Source organism: Myxine glutinosa, chromosome 3 (genome assembly GCF_964187855.1).
Source record: "Myxine glutinosa chromosome 3, kmMyxGlut1.1, whole genome shotgun sequence".
In the NCBI taxonomy this organism is placed as follows: Eukaryota; Metazoa; Chordata; class Myxini; order Myxiniformes; family Myxinidae; genus Myxine; species Myxine glutinosa.
The window spans coordinates 36,477,153-36,497,215 of record NC_136263.1 but is presented as its reverse complement, the minus strand read 5'-3'; the positions used below and the strand labels follow the sequence as shown (position 1 = coordinate 36,497,215).

The 20,063-nt window shown below is 47.2% G+C and overlaps 1 protein-coding gene and 1 pseudogene across 1 annotated transcript; both read right to left on the bottom strand.

The window, feature by feature from the left end:
* Window positions 1-8,695: 8,695 nt before the first annotated feature.
* Window positions 8,696-12,526, bottom strand: LOC144891192 (ATP-dependent DNA helicase PIF1-like). Its single transcript, XM_078773558.1, has 3 exons — window positions 12,505-12,526; window positions 8,887-9,980; window positions 8,696-8,782 (listed from the first exon to the last, which is right to left on the bottom strand). The coding sequence occupies exons 1-3, from the start codon at window positions 12,524-12,526 to the stop codon at window positions 8,696-8,698; spliced, it is 1,203 nt and encodes a 400-aa protein (XP_078629684.1).
* Window positions 12,527-12,536: 10 nt separating this feature from the next.
* LOC144891191 (uncharacterized) lies at window positions 12,537-17,566 on the bottom strand (annotated as a pseudogene).
* Between the last annotated feature and the right edge of the window lie 2,497 nt (window positions 17,567-20,063).

Genomic DNA, 20,063 nt, shown 5'->3' with positions numbered 1-20,063 from the left:
CAACGCGTTCTGTGATTGGCTGCCGGAAGTGAAGTCTTCACTGTCCGGAAGGTCGCAAATCGCAGTTACGATGAATCGCAAATTAGTTTTAATTAGTTTTAAAACATAGTTTAACGCCAACATAGTTTGCCAACGTGAAATAAATGAATACGCTCTCAAATGTGCCGTCTGAGGCAGAGTCTGTTCGCCACGTTCGGCACACGTGATAGCTCGCTGCTCTCTGATTGGTTGAATCGTTTTTTGGACATAGCTCGGTAACTACTTGTCCGATTAATTTCAAACCTTGAAAAGGCACATCCTCGGGTCCCCAGCAATATACCTGGCAAGTTGCAAGTATATCGGACCCGTGGTTGTCGAGAAACAGCGGTCACAGACAAACAAACACACACACAGACATACACACATACACACACACACACACACACAGAGATTAGTGGAATTATAGATAGATTGTTATGTCGGTAGGGTAGAGCAATATCTTGAGTCAGGTAGATCTGAATAGGTAACATGCTTCGTGTGTCACGATAGGGAATCTACCTGTAATAAGTTCTGTGTGTGTAGTCCGGTTTTTGGGTAAGAGTATACCTGTGAACATACCAGGATGTTCGGGTGTTAGATAGTGTAGGGATTAAGATAAACCCCTGTGTGTCACACCTGGTAATCAAACCTTTGTCCCTTATGGCAACGCACACCTGTAGACAGTTAAATAGGCCCTTTATTGCACACAGTAATTAAATTCCCTTCCCTGACAATGACTTTGGAAGAAAACGGACAGGAAACCAGGCCAAGACACCGCCGATGATGGCTGCCGCCGGTCGCATCTCACGAACTTGAATAGCAACATGCCCAGGAGGCCTGTGATTGGTCGGCGCGGTGGGCGCGGGCCTCCAGCCGGCCGGTGTGGGGGGCGCGAGGACGCAACTAAGGAGGAGGTTGTTCATTGGAGGGAAGGAGCTGGAAGGTTCGGTGGAAGGCACTGGTTGGTGGCACGCCAAGGCTGACGTCACCGCCCAGGTGATAAAAGAGTGCTGCAGGACATTTTTCAGCAGCTCTAGCCCTTGTGCTCTCTGGCTGTCTCGACGTGTTTGAAGCTCTTGCGCTTCTTCTTGGTCTTGAAAGGTCCTGGTGGTCGTTGGCTCGCCATCTGCGTGGTGCTTGGAGCGGTGCTCGGTGCTTGAGCTTGGAGCGGTGCTCGGTGCTTGTGCAGGAGCGGGGCTCAGTGCTGTGAACGTGCGGGACCTCATGTGCGAACGGAGAGAGCATTGGCTCGGGCCTTCGCGGTGCTGTGGTGCTGGAGCGAGGGACCTCATGCTGTGCAGCGGAGCTTGGAGCCGCGTAGGGAGAAGACGACGGACAGTTAAGATGCACCACATTTTACATTACATAACGAACGTTTTTCTTTTGGTCATTCATTTTCCTGTGTGCTGTTTCTGAAGTGAGGTGTGTGGGATCCCAACTTAGGCTCTTTATTTGATTACCGTCGCGTTTCATTGTCTCGGGTTCCGGAATGAACGTGTTTATTTTTGTACATTCTAATTCGGTGTCGAGTACATTAATTTCCCTGCAGCTGCCGTCGGTTCGCTGAAGATAAGCGCTTTTGCCGCAGCTTCCACTTCCCTTCTTCCTCCTGTGTTTTATAGCCGAATCCGTGTTTGGTCATCGCCTCAAGTAAATCTGTTCTGGTCCATCCGTGGTCCCTGGTCTTAACTGGAAGGGTCCACGCAACAACTGGTGTCAGGAGTGGGATTGAATCCTTTAATAAAATTGGTGTCAAGGAGTGTGGAGAATTTGAACGCAAAATTTTTCATAGTCGGAGGTGATAAATTTGCATCGGCGATCGGTGCGCGGGATGCCAATGGCGTGTCATTAAATTTAATTTGATCCTGTTGTAAAAGCCGCGTGGGGAAGCTCTTCTTCGCGGATGGAAGAGGTACGCAATATGGAGGAAGAAAGGATGGAAAATGAGGGAAGCATTGGGAGTGAGTCGGAGGTAGTGGGGGTAGAGAGCAGTGGTGGAGTTTCCCCCGCCGTCGGGACGGCCCCCATAGACAACCAGGCCTTAATGCGATTTCTGGAGCGATTGGAGTCCCAGGGGAATGAATTGAAGGGAGAGATGAGGGGAATGAGCAGAGAGATGGGAGAAATGAAAAATGAATTAAAGGGAATATACAATAACATGAAGGGAATGAAAGGGGAATTGAAGGGAGACTTGAAGCGAATGATTAACAAAATGGATGCCGGGACGAGTGAGTTGGAGGAGGAATGAAAGAATGGTGCCGTTGGGGCCCAGGAGAAGCCAAGGGTGGCAGAATGCGAATCGGAACGGGGGGGGAAGGCAAATTGGGAATGGAGGAGAGTACGGCCCATGCAGATGTGCACGAGTCTCAGGCACCAGGAATGGCAATGGAAGGAAATGGGGAATGCATACAGGTGGATGTGGAGTGCCGGGAGGTGAATGGGGAATGTTTCGAAGTAACTGGAGAATGTTTCCCACATCGTGGCCTGGAGGTTTATCGGGGCCGGGTGGATGTCACATTGTCACAACACCCCAACCGGGGGATGGATTTGAATCCTTGCTGTGCCAGGTGGTGGTTCAGAGCAAGAGGGGATAACATTATTGGGGGTGCGAGTAATGGAGCCGGATCGGGTATTTATTGGGGAAGGCCTGGCAGGGCCAGAAACGATTTGTAATAATGATGATGGAAATGATTTGATCCAGCGGCTGGGGACCTGGGACAGTCCCATGGAGGACAAGGTTGATCAGGCCCAATGGAGTTTGGGTGATGAGGTGAGTCGGTCCAATGAGGAGGTTGAGGTGACCGAGGGGACCCTCAACATACACTACGATTTGGTAACGGAGGCTCCAAAATTACAGAACCAGTTGGGGGAGTGTGTTGGTTCCGGGCTGGATTCGGACAGAGAGGGATCGGGAGATAGAGCCTCTGGAAATTTGGTCCATGTAGGGAATTTGGAGCAGCTGCAGGGAGGGGCAGAACAACCTGAGGGAGTTGTTACCTGCAGCTGCGGTTTGGCACAGGTGGTGAAAATTTTTAAAATAAAAAATAAATTTACATTTAAATGGGAAATTGATTTGGAGCAGCCGTGGTTGGATTTGGTCCCCCGGCTGTGGAATTTGGACAAGGAGAGGTCATTGGTGATGGCCTCGGGCAAAAGTTGCTCCTTTCAAAATTTGGTAATGCCAGCCAGCTGGGGGGCTGTGCTGGCGAGATTTGGACATGGGGTCCAGCTATGGGTGTCATGGTACGACCTGGGCCCCACGGGGGGTCTGGTGGAGTGTGGCGTCCCTTGTCCATCGGGGCGCCGCCCGAGCTGGTGGCTCAGGCCGACAGGGTCACATGAACCCTGGTGGGGGTTAAGACCTCAGGGGGGGTCCGAGGTGGTTTCTCAAGCCTGGTATGGCATTTATTGAGGACCACTAGGAGGAGGTGTGGGTCGCGCTTTGGTGGTGGCACCACGGACGGCCAACTTGGGCCTGATGTAGTGACCACCCGGGCATGCGGTCTGACACCCTCCTTCTGAGACTCTGGGACAGCCAGCATGTGGTGACCTGCCATGCTGTGTTGGTCTATGGACACGGGTCAAACCGCATGGACAGGGATGGAGATAGCCTGCCGGACAACCATTGGGGCATCTGTGGAACGTAATGGTGTGAGAGTGACCTTCCACAGATGTTCCGTTATGATTTATGGACTCTCGGTTTGGGAAGAGAGCCATGGGAGTGTGTATGGGTATTTGTAACATGCCGAGCATATGGGCCATGCTCGGCTGGCATGTGTATGGCAAAGCATCTTTCTTTGGTGAGTTTAGTAAAATGTGAAAAATATTTGGCACGGGTAATCTGTGGGTTAGATGTAAATTTAAGGGTGAATTTTGAAATGTTATGGTGGATACTGACAGCAGTGGCACCATTATTGATCCAGGTGTGTAGACCAAAGTGTTGGAGGCTGTGATAAAATTGATAGGGTAGCAGGACACAGCTTTCAACTGGTTGCGGGGGCGACTGTGCCGATATTTGGGATGCTGGATCGTGGGGATGGAGTTGGGGGTCTGGGGGTCAACGTGGTGCTATGGGTGTCCGAGGTGTGTGGACCATGTCTTCTGGGTGGGTCTCCTGGTGGAGCATGGCTGTCGACTGGACCTTGGTGTGGTCAAGTGTGGGTGGGCACTGGGGGGCTGCAGTTCTGTGGATTGGGGGATGAGGGCAGCGTAGGTGACGTGAGGGGAATGCCATGCACTGCGACCGTCTCCCCCAGGGCTGAGGTTGTGCGTGCGGTAGTGTTTGTGGCAACAGGTGCTCACCACATTGACCAGCTGGTGCTGGTGCAGCCGTGTTCCTCGCAGAGGAGCTGAAGGATGGATGGTGGGTCACACCCTTATGGACACTCATGGGCCATGTTGGCATTTTGACTGCTCACCTTGTCCCAATGACCCTTGCACGGTAGAGGTGAGGAGCTGTCGTAGCCACAGGTAGTTGTTTAGAACAGTTCACCGTTGGATGCGGACCCACATGCCTGCCAGTATAGAGGGGAGAAAAGAGAAATTGGGAAAATTTGATAGGCCCAATGATAAATTTTTGGGATTGGGAAGGGTGGATGGCACTTTGGGTCTGAGCAACCTGCAACTACCTGCGTTTCAGGTGAGAGGAAATGATGTGTACTGTCCCAGGTTTCAGGACTTGCTACTTAAATTGGGGACATGTAATTTGGAGTTGGGGACGGGTGAGAGTGATGACATGGTCGGTGAGGGGGATGGAATGTGTGCCACAGAGTCTTGTGGGTGGCGTTTGTGTTAGAGTCGGGGTGATGTGTTTTCATGTGGTTGTGAGTTTGGAAATTGAAATATGAGTGAGTGGTGATTATTGTGATTATTGTGTTTTGAAAATGTGTAATGGTAAAATGTGAATTGGGATTTCACATGAGGCAGGCCATGGCAACTTTTTGTAACACCATCTATTGAAATGTGTTGAGAATTGAATGGCAGCGGGGGAGGAAATGTGTTTTGGGATCTTGTGGGTGGGGAAGGTGTGTGTGTCCGCAGGTACAGATCAGGCTCTGAGGAGCGATGCCTCCGGCCCCCCTCTGTGGCAATTACCCCTGGCAGCCAGTGGTATCTGGAAATTGGAGCTCGTCGGTGGAGGGTCTGGTTGGGCGCCGTGGGGTAAAGGAGACCCCCGCGACCCGTGGAGCTGCGCGGCAGCAGGAGGCAACGGAGCCTGGTGTGTGGAGACCCTCACCGGCGGGGTAATGGCGGAAAGGGCTGTTGGGCTGCCACGGGGCCAAGAGGTAAAGGGGGGGGGGGGAGGGGCAATGAACTTGTAAGTCGGTTGACTTGTTTTGGGGACTGCGGGCACCACAGCCTGAAACGCCCCCACCATCTTAGTTGTGTGGTACCTCCCCGCTGCCTAGTAGAAATGATGCACACACACATATATGACATCAATGTCATGGTCCTGCAGGGGTGGAGGGTGTATGAAATACGTGCTTGGTAATGATTTTGTGTGATGATTTTTGGAATGAGTATGCGTGGATAAGGGGTTTGTGTTGAATGAATGAGGGCGAAATCCACCGAGCCATGTCACTCACCTGTAACATCTGGACAGGGCCCCCGGAAATTTAGGGGTGCATTGGGATGGCCCCGCAGGTAAGGTTGTGTCTTGTGGCATCCACCGGGGGGACGCGGTCTGTGGACCGCCGACCGGGGTAGGTACAAATGTTTAGAGTTTTGAATTTTTGCAAGATAAGGATAAGTTTGTGGTTAAAGTAGGTTTTGCGTGTTGTTTGTTTCCTCCCTCCGCAGGAACAACGAATGAGATGTACATATTTGACTGCATGATTGTTAAGGGGATTAGCATGTTAAGGAGTATAGGTAGGAAGTCCGACTCACTTCCCACAGCCCTCCTGATTTATTTTGTAGGTTAATTAAGTGTGTGACAGTAAGTGTTAAGACTAGAGTGGTAGCGCCTGCAGTGAACCTAGCAGAAGCTACGGTTCCGGGGGGGGGGGGGGGGGGAGCTGTGTTATGTCGGTAGGGTAGAGCCATATCTAGAGTCAGGTAGATCTGAATAGGTAACATGCTTCATCTGTCGCAATAGGGAATCTACCTGTAATAAGTTCTGTGTGTGTAGGCCAGTTTGTCGGGTAAGAGTATACATGTGAACATACCAGGATGTTCGGGTGTTAGATAGTGTAGGGATTAAGATAATCCCCTGTGTGTCACACCTGGTAATCAAACCTTTGTCCCTTATGGCAACGCACACCTGTAGAGAGTTAGATAGGCCCTTTATTGCACACAGTAATTAAATTCCCTTCCCTGACAATGACTTTGGGAGAAAACGGACAGGAAACCAGGCCAGGACACCGCCGATGATGGCTGCCGCCGGTCGCATCACGAACTTGAATAGCAACATGCCCAGGAGGCCTGTGATTGGTCGGCGCGGTGGGCGCGGGCCTCCAGCTGGCCGGTGCGGGGGGCGCGAGGACGCAACTAGGGAGGAGGTTGTTCATTGGAGGGAAGGAGCTGGAAGGTTCGGTGGAAGGCGCTGGTTGGTGGCACGCCAAGGCTGACGTCACCGCGCAGGTGATAAAAGTGCGCTGCAGGACATTTTTCAGCAGCTCTTGCGCAGCTCTAGACCTTGTGCTCTCTGGCTGTCTCGACGTGTTTGAAGCTCTTGCGCTTCTTCTTGGTCTTGAGAGGTCCTGGTGGTCGTTGGCTCGCCATCTACGTGGTGCTTGGAGCGGTGCTCGGTGCTTGTGCTTGGAGCGGTGCTTGTGCTTGGAGCGGTGCTCAATGCTTGTGCAGGAGCGGGGCTCGGTGCTGTGAACGTGCGGGACCTCGTGTGCGAATGGAGTGGGCGTTGGCTCGGGCCTCCGTGGTGCTGTGGTGCTGGAGCGAGGCACCTCGTGGTGTGCAGCGGAGCTTGGAACCGCGTAGGGACAAGACGACGGACAGTTAAGATGCACCACATTTTACATTACATAACGAACGTTTTTCTTTTGGTCATTCATTTTCCTGTGTGCTGTTTCTGAAGTGAGGTGTGTGGGATCCCAACTTAGGCTCTTTATTTGATTACCGTCGCGTTTCATTGTCTCGGGTTCCAGAATAAACGAGTTTATTTTTGTACATTCTAATTCGGTGTCGAGTACATTAATTTCCCTGCAGCTGCCGTCGGTTCGCTGAAGATAAGCGCTTTTGCCGCAGCTTCCACTTCCCTTCTTCCTCCCGCGTTTTATAGCCGAATCCGTGTTTGGTCATCGCTTCAAGTAAATCCGTTCTGGTCCATCCGCGGTCCTTGGTCTTAACCGGAAGGGTCCGCGTGACAGTATTTTATACAAGAGCGAGGCTCATGGAAGAGGAAGGATAAATTGGCAGCGGGGTAGCAGGACATGGGCGCAACCAGCAAGGAGATAAATGAACAGGAAAGAAAAAGAGGGAGAGAGAGAGAGAGAGAGAGAGAGAGAAGGGGAAGAAACACTGGAAATCAACAAGAGGGATGGGTTAGGAAAGGTTAATGGGTTGAATAAAGACCATTGGTCAGGATTGGTTCTAATTCAGTGTACAATGTGCGCTGAGTGGGTTCATCAAAAATGTAGTGGTCTGAGAGGGTCATTAACCAGTGTGGCAGCTACATTCAAATGTAAGGTGTGCACAGAGGGAGCTGCAGTTGGAGGAAATGTTGAGTTGGATCTTGGAGATGGCGTGAAGCTGGAATGTGTGAAAACATTTTGCTACCTCGGAGACATGCTGAATGGAGAAGGTGGATCAGACTCGGCAACGGTTGCTCGAATGAGATGTGCATGGAAGAAGTTTCGGGAATTGAGTGGCGTGCTGATGATGAGGGGAGTGTCGTTGAAGCTGAAGGGAAAGGTGTATGCTGCATGTGTGAGAAGTGTTATGATTTATGGGAGCGAGACATGGGTAATGAACGTAGAGCAGCAACGAAGGTTGGAAAGGGTGGAAATGCGAATGGTTCGACGGATGTGCGGAGTATCGTTGAGAGAGAGGAAGACAAATGATAAATTGTGAAAGATGATGGGAATAGAGCCTGTGATTGATGCTGTGAAGAGGAACAGGTTGAGATGGTTTGGTCATGTGTTGAGGAAGGATGAAAGTGACTGGTTGAGAAGAGTGATGGAAATGAATGTAGAAGGAAGTAGAAGACGGGGAAGACCGAGAAAGACTTGGCTAAAGATGGTGGAAGAAGAAATGCGGGCAAGGGGGTTAACAAGGAGAGATGCAGAAAATAGGGCAAAATGGAGAAGATTGTCATGGGGACCGCAAGGCTAACCCCCGCTCTAGCAGGGAAAATGGCCTTTAAAATGCATGTTGTTGTTGTTGTTGTTGGTCAGGATTGGGGATGACACGAGGTGGCGGTGCACTGCCTGCTTGAGGCCTGGAGGGCAGAGTAAGACAAAATGGCCTCTGGAAGGCAGTTTTTTTAGACGGACTAGCAAAGGTACCCGGCGTTGCCCGGGTTCCAAATATGTAGAAAGTAAATGACTTGACTTATAGCAAGTTGTTATGTAGTTCATGTTGTGTGTAATTATATGTACATAACATAAGAACTTGCTATAAGTTAAGTCATTTAAGTTAAAAAAGAGTGAGTGAGTTGGTGATTTAGGTCCAAGTTCAATCCATTTAGGGACTATATCTCAGAACGGGCCACATTTGGTGGTCTTCACAAATTTTTGCCGCTGCTGGGATTGGAACGCGGATCGGTCTGCGTGGCGAGCAAGCACATGATCCACTGGGCCACCAGCGCTGCCTAGGTAAAATATTAACAGACGTGTTTTAGTCAGCAAGAGCTCTGGGGTAGACAACATTTCTTGTTCTGCCGTTTGGTGCTCTGATGAAAAGATGTCTGCTTGCCCCAACACGTGAGCATGCAACGTAGAGTTGACCATGAGAGAAACATGGACTTGTCAGTTCAACTCCAGCAACCTTGAGAGACTGTCCCTGAGACTTGTTGATGGTCATAGCAAATGATAGTCTCACTGGAAACTGAAGGCGCTTGAACTGAAATGTCATATCTGTTGGGATGATGGGAATCCGTGGAATAAAAACATCCTCTCCCTTGGCACAACCAGTCATAATGGTGGCTTTGATCACATGGGGCATAAGAGTTTTGACAGCGAGTCTTGTACCGTTACAGAGTTTTGGTGCATCCAAATTTCGTAGCAACATAATGGGGGCTCCCAGTTTCAGTTGCAGATTGTGAGGTGGAACGCCAGTGAGCTGAAGAGAGGTTAGAAACTCTGTTGGATAGTTGACAGCATCGTCAAGATCAACTACAGTGTCAACTGACTTGTACCATGTGGATTGGTCTGGTAGCTGTTGAAGGGTGGTGGCATTAATATCCTGCACAATGTCATTTTTGGGAGCAAGGATGGCACGTTCACAAAGCCACTCATGGTTTTTATAATTCTTTGAGAGGCTAGGATAAACCTTTAATAGCATTTCTTCAGATGTGTTGATGATTGTTCCACAATTTGGGGGTATTGTGACATCTCCAGTCTCAGTGTCGACTGGTAGCTGACCATTGCCCAGTTGAAGCAAAACCTTTGGAAACTGGCCTGCTGAGACATCTCTATTAAGTGCAACTCTCATGTTGGTAGAAAGATGGAGTTTTTCCACTCGTCTCCAAATATAGGATTCTTTGAGGCATGCTCTCAACTCATCAGCAGGTGTACCCTTTGGAATTACTGGTAGAGTTTGCCTGAAATCTCCAGAGAGCAAGAGTGTGACTCCACCCATGATTTTAGTGTTACCTCTGAGATCCTGTAAGGTGCGATCGAGAGCCTCAAATGCAAGTCTGTGAGACATTGTGCACTCATCCCATACTATCAGCTTGGCCTGCTTTGGAACCTGTGCCTGTCCAGATCCTTTGCCAATATTGCACACAGGACTCTCATTGTGGGCCAGGTTGAGTGGCAGCTTAAAGGCAGAATGAGCAGTCCTGCCACCTGTGAGCAAAGTTGCAGCAATTCCAGATGAGGCCACTTAGCAAGGGCATTTTATGAGATATTTCACAAATCTGTTAACTAAATTGTTACCAAAAAATTTCTTCACCAATATGTTTGTAAAGGTGTGTAATAACATGTGTTAAAATGTTGAAGGTCAACTCCCGTGGGAAACCCAGAAAAAAAGCTGTTGAATTCGGGTACCGAAAAATTATTTTCGAGAATTTGTATTTTTTTTAATCGGCCCTTAAGTAACTTATGAGGGGTCAAATAAGGGTTTTTCATGATTCTGAGTTGATTGTTGATCACCCGGGGGAAAGCTGCTGTTGTCTGTGGATCTGGCAAAGGTGGTGCCGGAGAGGTGACTTCGATCCAACCCATTGAGTGAAAGGGAGTGTTTCCGTGAATAGAGACAATGTTTAAATCTATATTGTCTCCAACAAACTGAGTGACTGCATTGTTTGTTTCCCCAACCTCCATAAAGACCACCTGATCATTACTTGACAATTCACTTTCACTGGCTGGCACTTTGGCTGTCATCACTGATTGATCCTCAAGCGCAGCATCAACCGCAACCTCATCATTGATCTGTTCATCGGTTTCCTCCACAATGGTGTCAAGAGTGCCAGAAGTATCTGGAACATCATCTCCACTCCTACTATTAAGGAAGCAGTATTTGTAGTTTTGTGTCTCTGTGTAAGACTCAGTGTATCCCAGCCGGTGGAACTTGTTGAGCATCCATTTTGACCCAAATCTATGATCAAGTTGTATGGCAAGCCCCATTTGGTGCGGCAATACTCCAGACCGAGGTCGACAGGCCTTAATAAAATTCTGCCCCCAAACGGCAACTCTTTCGTCTGTCTTGACAATCGGTCTCAAGAACATCTGAAGGCTTGCAGGAACAAGTGTCAGCTGACTATCGATGTCAGTCATACTGTGTGTGGTGGGGTATGACTTTGGACCTAAATCAATCAAGGCAATATCATTGGATATGAACTTGAGTGCCGTCTTTATGATCTGAGTCTTCTCATCTCCATGGTCAAGATTAGCATGATGCACTCGCAGAATATTGTCGGTGCCATCTTTGAGACAGAGTACATCTGCCCTTCTTTCCTGTGTTGTGAAATACAAGGTGTCTTCGTATTTCTCTAGAAGTTTTATCTTTAGCCAATGCTTTGAATAAGAAAGGCTCTTCTCTGGTGACTGATCAAACTCCTGCAGCTTTTCATGGACTTGGTCCATGTTCATTACCCCATGCTCTAATTCTGAGTCTAACCATTCTCAGAATTCAATAAAAACTGCCTCTCGCTCCTCATCAATACTCCTCTGTCCTCTCTTCCTTTTTCCTTCCTCATCAGTCTTGGACAAACTGTCACCTCTCGCAAACATAAGTTTGCATCGCAAATGGTACAGTGTTTCTTCTGCTACCAAGTCGTTGATCCCTTCCAGGCGTCCAGTGACTTCAGTGCCCCAGTCATCCCCGCGACTCCGTGCTGTCTTCAGCAAGCTTGCCTTCAGTGTATCTGCAGTCAAATTATCTGGCACTCTGTACTTCTTTCTAGCTTGTGCTGGATTATTTTTGTAGAGCTGGGCTGGTTGGTTGCAAAGAATGCATACATCCTTATACAGGAGGTCAACTGACTGTGATCTTCTAGAACTGCAGCCAGTTGATGAACTGAACTCACAAGTAGTGCGTCTTCTCTTCAACTTTGATGACTCTTTCTCTGCCTTTGATGCTTGAGCTGACTTCTTGGTGGTTGCAACAAAGTTGTTGTACAGATCATTTTTACACTTCTGGTGGTACCTCCCTCAGTTTTCCTTCCTTTTGAGCCTCCTTCATACGTTCCACAACAGTAACATTTTCGACAGTTTCTGCTTGTTTCAATAAAGTTGAGTATCCCTTTGGAGTTGCCTGCATGAGCCTTTCAGCTGGTGTATCCGAGCGTGCACAGATGAAGCAATTGAGCACAGGTGGAGTAACGTCTTCATCCATATTGCTAGACTCCATGTCCTGCAAAGTAGAAAATGAGATATATTTAGAAATTATTTTTCCACAAAGGAGTGTCTGTGGTGAAATATAAATGTTAACAATCAACTCAGAATCATGAAAAACCCTTATTTGACCCCTCATAAGTTACTTAAGGGCCGATTAAAAAAAATAAAAATTCTCGAAAATAATTTTTCGGTACCCGAATTCAACAGCTTTTTTTCTGGGTTTCCCACGGGAGTTGACCTTCAACATTTTAACACATGTTATTACACACCTTTACAAACATATTGGTGAAGAAATTTTTTGGTAACAATTTAGTTAACAGATTTTCATATGTTTCCCTTACTAACAGCCATAGTAATCTGCTGTAGTGAACGAACTTGTGCCAAAATTAAGTTGATCAAAAACGTTTTGCCTGTTCCACCAGGGGCATCAAGGAAAACAATTCCACCCGAGTCAGATGTCAACAATTGTTTGATCCTTGCATGAGCTTCTTTTTGATCTGGAACCAAGAGTGGTTCATTTCGGTGGACATACTGTTGCAGCTGTTGAATGTCATAGGTGGTTGCCTAAAGCATCTCTCGACTGAGAGTTGCAGGTTCAGTTCGTACAGGAGCAGGCAGTCCACACTGTTGAAGATCCTTGCCAGCCATGGACTGTACAGTATTTTCAATGAGTACCAGTGCTTGGTTGTACATGGCAGAGGTAAACTGCAGATTTGGGTTTTTTGACTCTTGTTGTGCTTGATACAGTATGTCTTTTGTCATGCTGTCCTGGTGATTATGCCAAAGTTGCTCAGGATTGGATGGTGAACAGGCACAGATAATGATAGCAAAGAGGCTCCTCATCTTGCTTGGAGAATGCGAGACTGCAGCCTCTTCCAAGGTACTGTTCCAGTGTGCATCATCTTCCAAGAGACCTATTCTCAGACAAGCTTCACGGTATGTTGCACAGACATATCGAGCAACTGTCTTGAGATCCTGGAATGAGGTTGGACCATGAATGTTGTGCAGGAGGAGTCTGAGATAAAAAGCACTCAGAGTTGCTGGGATGAACAGTGTAGACACGAACTAACACTTGACTGGATCTGATGTGAGGGTGTCCAGGGATTTCTGCACCTTGCTTTCTTGGCTGAAATGCCTTTTTCCCTTCTTGCCAGGTGTAATATCTGGGCACTTCACAGTAGAGAAGACTTCTAGCAAAGGAATCCTGTTTACACAAATCAAAGAATGCAGTTAGTTTGGTCCCAGGTGGCTGCTGGGCTCGCTGCAGCGCGGTTTCTTCTGTGAAGTAAACTCTTTCCCCATTTTCCAAATGGATCTCAAGATGCATAACACTAGGGTGGCGTTCAATGTTCATGAATGGGAAAGTTGAGAATACGCCACACAGCCTCATTACTGCTGATGTAACGACCCATCTGATATGCTGATACCTCATCATTTTTGGTTTCCTCTCTCTGCAGACCAAAGACTGCCTGATCAGTACCTTTGTTGACGTACTTCAAGACATACTTGATAGACTTGACTGAGTAGCATGCTTCAACATTGATGTGTGATTTGAAGATGCGTGAAAGGAGAGGGTTGAAAGGCACCACCCACTGGTTGTCAATGACAATTTCTTGTTGTTTCACTCCAAGAGTAGTGGTGAAGCCCCCATCACCTGGCTTTCTTCTTCTGTACAAAGGATATCCATCCTGATCTATCTGAGCTTCTGTAAGAAGAGGTCTGCGGTATCGTTTTGTGCATTTTCCCGCTTTCATGCAAGGAGAATGGGTGTTGATGTGACCACAGGGACCATGGAGCATGTGCTTCACCACTACTTCGTGCAATACTTTGTCCTTGGTAGGATTTGGAATCTCTGCTCTGATGATATCATCGACCTGAGCTGAACGAATCTTATCCTTAAGCCAGACCAAAATGTGGATGTGTGGCAATCCACGCTTTTGCCATTCAATGGAGTACATGTAACGTCTGCAATCTCCAAAAACAGCACCTTTTGTGATGAGATTCATAAGTGAAATAACCTTCTGGCGAAACACTCTGGCAAGAAGATCATGCCTGTCTTGGGCTGTCTGACCAAGCATAAGTTCTGCTGTGATCTCGGGCCATGTAGGATTGCAGGTAAAAGTGATAAACAGATCAGGTCTACCATAGTAGCGAACATAAGTCATGGCATCCTATGTGTACTCATGCATGTAGCGAGGACCCCCTGTGAAGGAAGAGGGCAGTATAACCAACTGTCCAACATTGGCAGCATGACCATCATTTGCAACAGCATCTCGAAGGTGAACATAGCTTTCCACTCTTGATCTCTTCTGGTTGTGTCTGATGTAGCACAATCGCTCAGACTCAATCTTGGCATACATGTCAACAATGAATTGGTGGAAGAGCTGACCATATCGCAGAATATGACTGTCCATTTGTCTGACCATAATTCGGTAGGAATAGAAGTCATTGGCAGACACTTTTTTCCATCACGTCTATGGTGTACAAAGTGATATCCACCCTCACCTTTCCAGAATATGAGAGGATACTGCAAGGCATCATCGGCCTTATTAGTTTCAGAAATACGAATCAGTTTGTCATCTTGCTGTTGGAGAATGATGTCTCGCCGATTGAATTATTGTCCAGATATGAGGACAGCCACATCCGAAACAGTGGGAGCATTAAAGCGCCGTGGATGCTGTCCTGTTGGAGTTCTGTCAGCATGGATGATTACTTTCCAGTTTGGCTGTGTTAGATTATGCAAAGTAGTGCGAAAACTCTTAACATAATTATTATGGGCATGGAGCATCTGCAGCACAATTTCCTCTCTGACAGTTGTAATATTTCTGCAGCGCTGCTGTACCTGCTGCTGCTCATCACCCAGGAAATAAATTTGAAGAAACTTTGGGTCTTCATTAGGTAAGGGCAAAGGCGAACCAGCCAAATATTAAACCTGTCCCTGAACCTTAAAAGTTGGCATCCATCCTTGTTGCTGCACAATGCTTGTAGTACCAAATGAGGTCATTTGAAAGCAGGAGTTGTACTTTCGTATGTTTGCCAAGAAATGGTGGGAGTCTCTGTTGCTGCCAGCTAAAAGTGACTTTCGTGGTTCAGGTGGTTCTGTGAGGGGTGGGAGAAGCACTTTGCCTCCAGCACAACACATTCCAGGTGATTCAGCCTTCCACTTCTTTGCTCTACAGTGTTTACAGATGACATACATTCCACCTATGTGAACAATAGAATCACCTTCATAGTTGATGGAGGAGTCATATTGAAAGGCAGCAAGCCTCTTGTTCTGCCACTTGCTTGCTCTCACTGCTGTCTGCCTGTTACGGTGTGCATCAAGTCATGCTCTTGTCTGGACCAGAGTTTCTGCTGCCCTGGCTGCTGAATGTCTGGCTAAATCAGCCGCTTTTCTGGAAGTTGTCTGGGCTGGAGTTTCTGCTGCCCTGGCTGCTGAATGTCTGGCTAAATCAGCTGCTTTTCGAGAAGTTGTCTGGACCGGAGTTTCTGCTGCCCTGAGTGCTGTCTGCCTGGTCTGCTGTGCAGCAATTCGCACTTGTGTTTGAGCAGGAGTTTGAGCTGATCTGAGTTGTGCCTGTCTGGTCTGCTGTGCAGCAATTCGTGCTTGTGTTTGAGGAGTTTGAGCTGATCTCAGTTGTGCCTGTCTGGCTCGCTGGGCTGCAAGTCGAGCTTCTCTCTCTGTTGAGGACTCTCTTTGTCTCTTTTGTTGTACTTGTATTGCATGTGCATCTGCACTTGCAGAACGTTGCCTCTTAGGTCCCATTTACGAAGTTACTGAGAAGTGATTGTCTGTAAGAAAGGAGAAAAACACAAATGTATTGAAACGTTAGTGTTGAGTAGTATATGACACCACTGAGTGAAGAACAATATCCGTATGGACTGAAAAACATACACCAAAATCAATATAACTATATCTTACCTTTTGTACTGGAAACACCAGTATTTGTAAACATTATTGCAAATGGCTGTGAACAATCGCCTACTGAAACATCCCATGAGAGAGTATCCTAGGATGAAATAGCTTTGATTTGGAGGCAGTGCAGAAATGTCAAATTGGGTCCCCGGGGGGTGTGGGTGGGGGTGGGGGTGGTCGGGTTTTTTGCTTCATCAGCGATTCTGTGGTGCATAGGGACCCCCGTGCCAAATTTGGTGAAGATCCGTTGAGAAATGGCGACGCTGTTTCAGAACAAACAAACAGACAACCTTTCACGCTTATAATATAGACGAAGCAAGGAATAAAAGTTTTGAAATCCTGGATATTGCACGTTTAACCAGAGAGGGTTTACTGGAAGAACGTGTTTCATCCTAGAGTTGCTGCGGAGGATCAGAGGGAACAATGTTAGACAGTGGACGATGGAAAACAGAGACCACCGACGTGCCTGCGATGCTAGAGCAGCAGACCTTGGGCTTCAGCCTCATCATGGGAGATTCCAATAATTGTAAGAGCTTTGGATTCCACAGAATCCAGCAGAGTCAGCGGTGATGAAGTGATGCCGGCTGACAGCAGTGACCGGTATTCCGTTGAGCGAAGGACAAAGGCCTTGTAGACTGTGGGTAACTCTAATTTTCCAAGGAAAGGCTAGGATCGACTGAGGATGCCCAGTCTGTGACCGGGTTTGGAGGCTTTACTATGTGGTCGGCCCAGGAAAAGCCATTTGCTAATGCGGGTGAGGCCTACAGGTTTAAGTGAGGCCTACAGGTTCAAGTGAGGCCTACAGGTTCAAGTGGTCGGCCCAGGAAAAGCCATTTGCTGATGCGGGTGAGGCCTACAGGATCAAGTGAGGCCTACAGGTTCAAGTGAGGCCTACAGGTTCAAGTGGTCGGCCCAGGAAAAGCCATTTGCTGATGCAGGTGAGGCCTACAGGTTCAAGTGAGGCCTACAGGTTCAAGTGAGGCCTACAGGTTCAAGTGGTCGGCCCAGGAAAAGCCATTTGCTGATGTGGGTGAGGCCTACAGGATCAAGTGAGGCCTACAGGTTCAAGTGAGGCCTACAGGTTCAAGTGAGGCCTACAGGTTCAAGTGTGGCCTACAGGTTCAAGTGGTCGGCCCAGGAAAAGCCATTTGCTGATGCGGGTGAGACCTACAGGTTCAAGTGAGGCCTACTGAACTTCTTTCAGTGGATAACCAAGTAATTAGGTGGCTGGGTTCATTTGCCAATCTTTCCCAAGCGATAGGGTGATTATGAGATTTTCCAGAATCGAATCACGTTTCAAGCAGAGGGATGGGGCTGCCGCTGTACTACACAATGTGGTCATTTGCAAAAAGGAAGAGAGGCCTTTCCAGAGCAACAGATGTGCCATTAATATAAATGAGGAACAAGACTGGGCCCAAAGTGCTGCCTTTGGGGAACTACAGCCTCCACTGTGATAGGGAGGGGTGTATCTCCACCAACTTTTGACTACTTCTGCTTCTTTTCCTCAATACTGTTTTGCAGCATGTGCATCTCACCAAATGTCTGAGGTTTGCTTGGGAACTCGGACATAAAAGCTGTTGGTTGCATTATTTGACGGTTGCTCCATCGGGACCTCCTTACCTTGGTTTCTAGCCTGAAACTCGTCATGTGCAATGTCACGAGGGGCACCATCTTTCATTGAGATGCATAAGAGCCGAATTGCTTTTCTTTTTTTTGTATACAAGATCGAGGCTCGTGTAAGAGCTAACATTACTGACAAAAAAACAAACGGACACATAAGACGAAATAAAGGGAGCGGGAGACAAGATGCGGAGAGAGGGGAAAGCACACAAGTACAACATTTGAGAGCAGGGACATCGGGAGATCTGTGGGAGGTTGAGGGCTTGAGGGGAGGAGGGAGGAGGGAGAGGTAAAAAAAAAAAAAACACATGGACACTGCTAGGACTTCCAGGAAAGAAGTTGGAATTTCAAAAAAGTGGATCTGGGGTGAGTTAGAAAGACCTGGAGGGAGGAGTGGGATTGAAGGGAGTCGGGGACTTTGTTCCAGAGGCGGGAGAAAAGAGGAATGAAGGAGTGAAGGTGAGCAGAGAGCCTAGATTTTGGCAGTTTAACCACAAGAGGGTTGCTGGCAGATCTTGTGCGACCTGTAGGAATATTTGGGCGACAGAGCACCGACAGGGCTGGGGGAGCAAGGCCGGAGAGGAGTCGGTAGAAGACAGAAAGACCACCAACCTTCCTGCGGTGAGTGAGTGAAAGGCCCTCGGAGTTAGCTTCATCGCATTTTGCGAAGCGGCTAACACAAAACACCGTTCACATTGTGATACAAGCATGAAATCCTGGCAAATGCAGTCCACTAGCCTACTCGAAAATTCAAAACGGCGTGAATCTTTTTCAAAATGGCCGCCAAAATTGCGGATGTGCGAGTATCAATACAAAATTGCAGAACTAAGTATTTTCTATAAGAGGTGATTAAAATTTTCAATCCATCTTAAATAGGTGTCACTCTGTAGTGCCTAAGCCTTTGTTTTTATGTGAAAGGTATTATTAAATGATCCCCGACCCGATTCCTTGGTGGATGTAGGGAAGTGGTTTAGGGCCCCACAAATTTTTTTTTTATTTCATCAAAATGCCAACATGATTAGAACAGCACCGGGCAACGCCAGGTACCCTTGCTAGTAAATAAATAAATAAAACTTCTCCATATTACTTTCACAAAGGAATTTCATTTTCCCAGTTCTCACTCTTTTCTTTTCTTTAGACCCTTTCCCTGACCTTTCCTGCCCTCCAAGGTTATCTTCCGTGTCTTTGTCACCACTACCCCGGACCCCCCAACCTACAACCTCAATTTTTACCTCCGCCAACAAAGGTCGATGGAGGTTGTTTTCACCCCTGTCTGTCCGTTTGTTTGTTTGTGAACAAGATCTCATAAAATTGTGGATGGATTCGGACGAAATTTGGCAGAGATGTAGCATATGTGACGAGAACAAAATGATTAGATTTTGGTGAAGATCCGGATTCGGATCCGGATACTAGAATTTTTTAAATGATTCTTCACCATTGGGGGAAAGGTCCAAAAACGACCCATAGCGGGATATCTCAAAAGGTTGTGGACGGATTTGGAGGAAACTTGTTGGACAGGTTCGGTGTCTGACACGGACAATTCGATTCGATTTTGGTGAAGATCTGAATATGGATTCGGATATAAAAATTATTTAATTGTTAAGTGATTCTTCACCATTGGGAGAAAGGGCCAAAAACGATACATAGTGGGATATCTCAAATATTTATGGACGGATTTGGAGGAAACTTGATGGACCGGTTGTGTGTCTGACAAGGAAGAATAGATTCGATTTTGGTGAAGATCTGAATATGGATTCGGATATAAAAATTATTTAATTGTTAAGTGATTCTTCACCATTGGGAGATAGGGCCAAAAACGATACATAGTGGGATATCTCAAATATTTATGGACGGATTTGGACGCAACTTGTTGGACCGGTTGTGTGTCTGACAAGGAAGAATTGATCCCATTTTGGTGAATATCCGGATCCGGTTACTATAATTTTTAAAAGTGATTCTTCACCATTGGGAGAAAGGGCCAAAAAGGGTACATAGCAGGATATCTCAAAAAGTTATGGATGGATTTGTACGAAACTTGGTGGAGAGGTTGTGTGTCTGACAAGGAAGAATAGATTCGATTTTGGTGAAGATCTGAATATGGATTCGGATATGAAAATTATTTTATTTTTTAAGGGATTCTTCACCATTGGGAGATAGGGCCAAAAACGATACATAGTGGGATATCTCAAAAATTTATGGACGGATTTGGACGCAACTTGTTGGACAGGTTGTGTGTCTGACAAGGAAGAATTGATCCCATTTTGGTGAATGTCCGGATCCGGTTACTATAATTTTTAAAAGTGATTCTTCACCATTGGGAGAAAGGGCCAAAAAGGGTACATAGCAGGATATCTCAAAAAGTTATGGATGGATTTGTACGAAACTTGGTGGAGAGGTTGTGTGTGTGACAAGGACGGACAGATTCGATTTTGGTGAATATCTGAATATGGATTCGGATATGATAATTATTTAATTGCAAAGTGATTCATCACCATTGAGAGCTAGGGCCAACCAGGTGGAGGTATCCTCTCTACTGAGTGCCGTTCTAGTTCTCC

Coding starts and splice junctions, on each gene's coding strand:
- LOC144891192 (XM_078773558.1), bottom strand. CDS start 12,526: ATGACATTCAACAGCTGCAACA. Junction 9,981..12,504: donor GACATTCAACAGCTGCAACA/GTATGTCCACCG, acceptor CTTTGCTCACAG/GTGGCAGGACTGCTCATTCT. Junction 8,783..8,886: donor TTGCATGCTCACGTGTTGGG/GCAAGCAGACAT, acceptor TATTTTACCTAG/GCAGCGCTGGTGGCCCAGTG.